This window comes from Notothenia coriiceps, unplaced genomic scaffold (genome assembly GCF_000735185.1).
Source record: "Notothenia coriiceps isolate Sejong01 unplaced genomic scaffold, NC01 NC01_scaffold00036025, whole genome shotgun sequence".
Classification (NCBI taxonomy): Eukaryota; Metazoa; Chordata; class Actinopteri; order Perciformes; family Nototheniidae; genus Notothenia; species Notothenia coriiceps.
In genome coordinates this window covers 7,971-15,627 of record NW_011368726.1, presented here as the reverse complement: position 1 = coordinate 15,627, position 7,657 = coordinate 7,971, and the positions used below count along the sequence as shown (strand labels likewise).

The 7,657-nt window shown below is 39.5% G+C and overlaps 1 protein-coding gene across 1 annotated transcript in view; it reads right to left on the bottom strand.

Annotated features, from left to right (window-relative positions):
* Nucleotides 1-1,056: 1,056 nt before the first annotated feature.
* Nucleotides 1,057-7,657, bottom strand: part of LOC104963349 (cytohesin-3-like) — a gene marked incomplete at its 5' end in the record, with an annotated part of 14,312 nt that continues 7,711 nt past the window's right edge. The window contains 3 exons of the mRNA XM_010791924.1: nucleotides 1,057-1,751; nucleotides 4,405-4,559; nucleotides 5,297-5,368. Of these exons, the coding sequence (XP_010790226.1) occupies nucleotides 1,679-1,751; nucleotides 4,405-4,559; nucleotides 5,297-5,368 (300 nt within the window). The remainder of the gene's footprint in view (nucleotides 1,752-4,404; nucleotides 4,560-5,296; nucleotides 5,369-7,657) is intronic.

Sequence of the window (7,657 nt, the reverse complement as noted above, 5' to 3'; positions counted from 1 at the left end):
TTACATGTAGCCTACTGTTAAAAAAAAAACGAGGCGGCAAATCGTCTCGATCTCCGTTTGGGAAAATCAGATTCCAGTTTCACATCAGAGTTTTAAAATGTCCATATTTAGCTTCTTTCAGGGTGATTTAAACTCACTTTACTCCCTTTTCCAACTCAGCACAGTGAGTTTTCTTCGTATAACTTCATGTATTCTCTGATCTTTAGTAACTCAGCGTGAGGCGGAGGAGCCGCTGCTCCTCCACTTCTGTAAACTATCAGCGGTTCAAACTAAAACAGGTGAACGGGTACAGGCCGATATGATTTACATGCTACATAAACACAACAGAGGAAGAAACAAAGGAACAGTATGTACAATATATATTCTACACATGCATAATGTAAATGACGGGGGGGCGGGGGGCTGCCTCTTGTTAACCAAATTAAGAAAATAAATACAAAAGAAATGAACACAGGTGGATCTTCAATACATAAAATGACAGAATATAGGATGTGTGTTAACGTTTGAAAACACTTTAAAAGGGGCTTTATATATTGAGAGTATTCATAACCTGCATCAATTCCTTTGCCTGGAAATATAAGAGCTGCAACAATTATGTATAATCCATAATAACAGATCAATAATAAGTCATTTATTTATAAAGAAATGTCCAAAAATGCTTTTTTTAGCCTATAAAATATCGTGATTTCAATTATTTTCTCAGTTTTACATAATAAATGCAACATCTTTAGGTTTTGGAACAAACCAAGCCATCCCCTTGGACTTTGGTAACTGTCATGGTAGGGCTGCTCAATTAATCGTTTTTTTAATCGCAATTACGATTATGGCTTGCAACGATTACGAAAACAACGTAATCGAAATAAAACGATAATTTTTTATTTTTATTGGTTTTTCTGTTGAATTATACTTACATTTAAGGGTAATCAACTGTTAAAAACATACTGTTCCAATTTTTTTTTCTCTAATAAATTGATGTTTTTGATGTTTTTAAAGTAAATGGATAATCGTTTTTAATAATCGCGATATCAATTATTGAACCAAAGAATCGAGATTATGATTTTTGCCATAATCGAGCAGCCTTATGTCATGGACATTTTTCACTATTTTCTGGCATTTTATAGACCAAACAATTAATCCGATTAATCAATACATAATTAGTTGCAGCCCTGCTGTAAATGAAATATGAGCTTTTTAGAATAAATCTGTGTTTGCATGTACAGATACAGTCACTAACAATCAGACCAGCTGATTTAATAAGCTTGAGGCTTTCTGTAGCAGAAGAACATGTGAGGTGAAGATAAGATGTTTTCCTGGTATCTGGGAGTCAACGCCAAATAAGGAAAAGCCACGTATGAACTCCTCCTCATGCGTCCACCAGAGGGCACACTATGCAAAGATTTCCCATGATTCCAGTCATGGCTGTAGTCCGGTTCCTTTTGTCCATTTGTTTTAATCCAGTTTTTTGTCCATACAGTCCCCCTAATCAGTGTTCAGAGTCCCTCGCACACAGGTGCACGCCAATTATCCATTTCAGTCCCAAAGACAAGCACCTGCTGCTGTCCTCCAGCCGTGAAAGAACACACATGAGGCCTTCATAACACACACACACAACACACACACACACACATACACACACACACATACGAGGACTCAGGTGTGTTTGACGGTGTGACGGTCATCACTTCTTATTGGCTATCCTCCTCTTCCTGGTGGCCAGCATGTCGTAGAAAGGATCTTTGCTGATGCTTGCTCTGCAGAAAAGGAGAGGAAGGAAACACATCATTTTCCAGCTGCTTCTGTACATCCAAATAAGAGTAGTTTGCAAGGTAGACATGTCAACATTATGAATAAACTGGATTTCTTGTTACCACTCAAATCTGTTACTATGGAGAGAAGAGTAGCATTGTTACACGTGACGTATTTGTGAAGTATTTTAGGATGAGGGGCAGTCATTCCTTTGACCTTAATCTTTTTGTATCTATCAGTCGGAGCTTCGTCTTTTGTCTCCGCCGCTCTGACGGATTTAGAAAGAAACTCTTTTGCTTTGATTCCGTAAGATCAACACCAAAACCTGACATCTACAGTGATTCGTTGCACCTGATCTTCACTCAAACACTCCTTCCCATTCTATAAATATCTCACTCAGAAGTTTTTTTATCTGAGCATGTTGACAAATACACAAGAGAAAATGTATGTCTATTCATACAATAAGATTGGCTCTTTTCTTAAACATGAGGATGTCAAAATAGGTAGCTTTACCATCAGAGTATTTTATTCAACTTAACTGTCAACAAGGCAATTGACAGCAGTCTCAGGGAGGTAAGCAGTCAATCAAAATGTCCGTAGCTAAGTGCAACAATGCTTAATAACTGTGACCGGTTACTGTCAATACAAAGATTTGACTATTTGAACTCCGAGCAGACAGGAAGCAACGTTAGCATTCGTTTGAAAGCTAGAGCGATCGTTTCTTTTGATGTCACTTCGGCATCTCCTTGTAGCTCTGTTTCGGTCTCAGCCAAGTCAAAATATCTCTGGCTCTTTAGCTGCTTAACGTCCACCTATTCCCCGGCTAGGTCCTCACTTTGTTGCTAGCTAAATAATTGTGACGACGGGTTACTGTGTGGACAAAGGGCTGACTATTTAAACTACTAGAGGACATGAAGCAACAAACACATTCGCTTGAGATCGTGTTTCTGGCCACTTGACATCACTCTTATATCTCCTTGATGCTCGATTTTGGTCTCCACCCTCTCCTGACAGAAATGTTGGACTCTTTAGTTGCTAACTTAGCCTGTCTTTTTGTTTAGGGTAAGTATCTCAGACTCCGGCTCCCTGTGGAAAAATCAACGTTGCATACCCTAAATCTTTGTACGTGACACACACTCAGGATGGGAACACGCAGAATAACCCACAGCCTTCCCAGCAACATGCTGAGGTGGCCAGTCTTATTTGTGTGTGTGCGTGCGTGCGTGCGTGTGTGTGTGTGTGCGTGTGTGTGTGTGCGTGGAGAGCAGTTTCCAGGAAGCAGATGAGTCAAGTGTGTGTCTTTCTGTGTCTGCAGACCACAGGAGGGTGTAATGAGAGTGTGTGAGTTTGAGTCCAATCTGTGATCTCTGTTGTTCCAGCAGTGACCGGAGGAATTTACTCGTTCTGAAACAGAGAGTGTGTTCAGAGGGTCAAATCGTTTCACTCCAACTGTTGGGAGAAGGGGCTTTTAACGTCATGGTGGGATCTACTGAGACAACTTGAATTATTCAGCCTACAATATACTACCACTTTTTTAATGATATTTTAACATAACATACAATTACTAATTTTTGATATTTTGAACATAGTATATTTTCACTTTTTTCAGCATAATATACACATTTTGTATACAATTACTTTTTTCATCATATTTTCTAATCACAATACTATGACTTGTTTTTATATTTTCCGTCAACATTGCTCTGACTTTTCTCATTTATTTTCTAACATACAGAGAGCCACCTTCACCAAGCCACCAACAATAGTGGTTTGCAAGCCAGGATGACAACTCGCCAACATTGCATTGTTTTATGTAATTCATAGTTGGTCATTTTGATGTTTGTTGTATCTTCTGGCAGTTTAACTGGGAGGCTGCTGTTTAATTCTGCTCTGAATTCCTAAAGAGACTCTGATTGACAATGGGAAATACCCCTCGTTCAATAAAAACAAAACAACAATCTCAAACTGAGAGAAATGACCACCTCTCTTTTCCTTCCAATCCCTTTAACTGTATCTGAAGCATCCCAGGATCTGTAGTCACTTATTAAAAAGGAACACACCTTTCATTTATTGGATACTCGTTCTAACGCTAAGAGGTTTTATAACATCATTAGAGCCCTGAAGCGACGTGTAATAGGATTTCTGCCGTGATATTATTGATCATATTTGCCGGTGAAGCTGCAGCTGAGTGGATTATAAGCAGCGAGCTGATCAATTATCCAATTTACAGCTTCACCTCCACTCCTTCCCTGCTTACAAGGCTGAATTTGGATATGACAAATCTGGTGTGAAACACTTCTGTGTGTGTGTGTGTGTGTGTGTGTGTGTGTGTGTGTGTGTGTGTGTGTGTGTGTGTGTGTGTGTGTGTGTGTCTAAACAAAGGGAAGTGAGCTTATCCAGCAGAGCAGAAATCACCCCTGAGTGTTATCTGTGTGGAAGTGTGAGAAACAGAGTCGCATTTAGTCACCAGCGTCTAAGTGTGTGTGTACTAGCTGCACATATATGATAAAGCTCACAGCTCTGAGTGTGTGTGCGTGCGTGCGTGCGTGTGTGTCTCATAGTCAAGGTCAGACGTGAGAACGTGCCACCTGGGAGCCTCAGTGTTGGCTAAGTGCCCTCTCAGTGTAAATGGACCCCCACTAACACGACGTCTCTTACTTGATGGATTTGATCCACTCCTCCTTCTCCTCCGGCGTTGGGGCAGATATCCTGTACACCACGTGGTTGCCCTCGACGACTCGCCCGTCCGCCTCCGTCTTGCAGGCCTTGATCACCTGACCTTTGTGGTTCGGCTTGTACAGCTCGAAGCAGTTCTGGGGAGGCAACGAAAAGATATGCACGGTGAAAAACAAGAAAACATGTCTCTGTGTTATGTTAAAGAGACAGTAGATTATTGTTGCTTATCATTATGAAGATATGTTGACTGCTCTATGTAGCGGCTGCAGAACAATGACACCCCCTGCGTTAACTAGTTACATATAAACCTCGCTTTTACTTTGCAATACGCTCTGTTACTGAGTCGCATTTAAATATCTTACAATTTAACAAATGAGCTCAGAGCAGCTTTTTTAGGTAGCAAAACAACTAAAGTAATGTTAACTGTAGAAACTTTATCGAGCAAATGAGCTTCATGGAAGGAGAAGGGGAAGAGGGAAAGTGATAAAAAAAAAAACGTATTTCTACTTCATCGGTAAGTAACAATATCTACCTAGTTATTAATACAAGAGGTGTTTTAATCTGCCTTTTTAATAGCTCTGAGATTAGGGTTTCTGCTACTTTGATATTCTTGCAGTTGTTTCCTGCTTTGTACAGCCTGCTAGCTGTAGCCATGTCGCTAACATTAAATGAACGATCAAAGATTCTTATTTGCATGAAAAGGAAAAGATAGAAAAAATACTTTAGCAACGTTTTTTGTGCGCTGTTTTTTTCAAAACAAATGCAATATGTCCTGGGTTGTTGCTGGCAATAACAATTATACCACATGGACATACACATGATTTCTTTCTGCTTTAAAGGAGATAAAGAAAGAGTGTCTGGAGTTTCTACTCACGGGTTTCCTGGGCTCGTCCACCTCTCTGATACTGAGGTTCTCCAGAGGAATTATCCCACGAGGCTCTTTATCCTGGAAACACAAACAAACACAGACTACGTTAAGCATCAATACATCACTCATTAAGTGCATACATGACTGTAAAGGACACAACCAGTGATTAATGAGGGCTCAATGACACAGAAAGTCAAGCCTAGACAACATCACACGGTCAATTCAGATGTGAGCATGCTAACAAGCTAAACTAAGATGAGAAACTGTAAACATAATACCTGCCTAACATTAAATGTAATCTTGATTGTTGGTTAGCAAATGCATACAACTAAATATACCAGAATGTTTCTTTATTGTCATTTAGGACACATTTTATTACAAAATTAATAATTATGCTTATATTTAACTAATATTCCTACAGTGCTATCTCCACGTGAGGTTAGTGGAGGATGACTGCTTCCCTAGTGAGGATCTTATTCTTCAAAGGAAACTCATATAAATAATGGTTTGCAACAGCTAGAAATTGTATTTAATTATTGTGAATATGTTTTGAACTTAAAGGTAGGGTAGGTAAGAATGGAGAAACCAGCTCGAGTGCGCTAGAATTTGAAAATACACAACCGGAAAATATCTGCCCCTTCCTTCAGACTTCCTTACAGAGCCCCTCCTCCAACACACACGAACGCGCACATGACCAATGAGGGCACGAGATAAGTTTGTGCACAGATGGAAGGCTGACAGGCAGGTAGGCCATCCAGTTACTTTAGCCGGGCCGGCTCAGATGATTGGTCGTGCTTTTTACAGCGCCACGGCTTCCACTGATGACATTTTTTATGTATTTATTATTGTCAAAGCATTAAATATATTTATTGCTATCGGGATGTTAAGAGCATTCCATGGAATATAATAACACGTGTTTCTGAAGTGAATTACCTACCCCACCTTTAAGTATTTGAACATTTTTCGTCTGTATTATTATTATTATATAAGTAATTGCTGTTGTCGAATTTTTCTTTTTCTTATGTACTTTTAGTTATTTTATTTAAAAAATATATGTTGTGCTTTTGGTTGTATATGTTGTGTATTCATCTCAATAAAAATGTGATCACAAGAAAAAAAAAGCATTTGAACATTTATCTTTACATTACATTGAGCCTGACAGCATCAAAGTGAGAATCAAGGTGCGGATAAAAGCACGCTTGAAGTTTTTATACATCCTGGTCACATAGGGTACAGCACCCGAGGGAGACATAACCCTGCCCCCCACATCCTCCATCTCCTCCAGCGAGTGTGTGTGTCTGCGGGGCCAGATGTGAGGGGGGGGGGGACCTTGAGGAACGGCCCTGTGTCCCGCCTGTCATCTTCCTGTTAATGAGGGGGGACCAGGGGGAGGAAGCCCGGGCAGCTGGATGAGTGTGTGTGTGTGTGTGTGTGTGTGTGTGTGTGTGTGTGTGTGTGTGTGTGTGTATGTTCTGATGCTGGGCCGAAGCATCCGGGTGACAGGCAGCGGGTTAGGGGAGGCACTTGGATCGGGGCTTAGCGGGGCCAGATGTGCACCGTAGGCTTTGCAGATGTTTCCCATGATGCCTCGTGTTAATTGCTGGGGTGAGGTTCATCTAGGTCAAAGGGGCTGCATCTGTTAAAGAGCGGAGCTGGAAGACAAAGACCCCTGACTCTAACTGTGTGTGTGTGTGTGTGTGTGTGTGTGTGTGTGTGTGTGTGTGTGTGTGTGTGTGTGTGTGTGTGTGTGTGTGTGTGCGTGTGTGTGTGTTGGGTTTAAATGTTTAAGGGACTACATGCGTGTCCTCTTTTTGGTGTCAATCTTACTTAAAGTCCTGTTGCATTTGATCTGTCTCAAAAATATGTATTTAAACATTAGCTGCTTATCACGATTATTGGATGTACTATTTAAAAATGTAATAAATGATTTTACTAGCATCCTTTAAGGCAGGGGTTCCCAAACTTTTCAGCCCGCGACCCCCAAAATAACAGTGAATTAATTTCAGAAAAAAAAGAAGTTTGAGAAAAGTGGATTGTCAAAGAAAAAAAATGTCTATGCAAACGTTATTATTAATAATAATAAAAAAATAAAAAATAAAAAAATTAATCAATTTTTTTTAATTATTTTTTAATTATTTTTTATTTTCCATTTTTATTTTGTAATCATCTCGCGACCCCCACTCGGGNTAATTTCAGGAAAAAAAAAAGAAGTTTGAGAGTTTGAGAAAAGTGGATTGTCAAAGAAAAAAATGTCTATGCAAACGTTATTATTAATAATAATAAAAAATTGTTTTAAAAAAATCAATTTTTTAAAATTATTTTTATATTATTTTTTATTTTCCATTTTTATTTTGTAATCATCTCGCG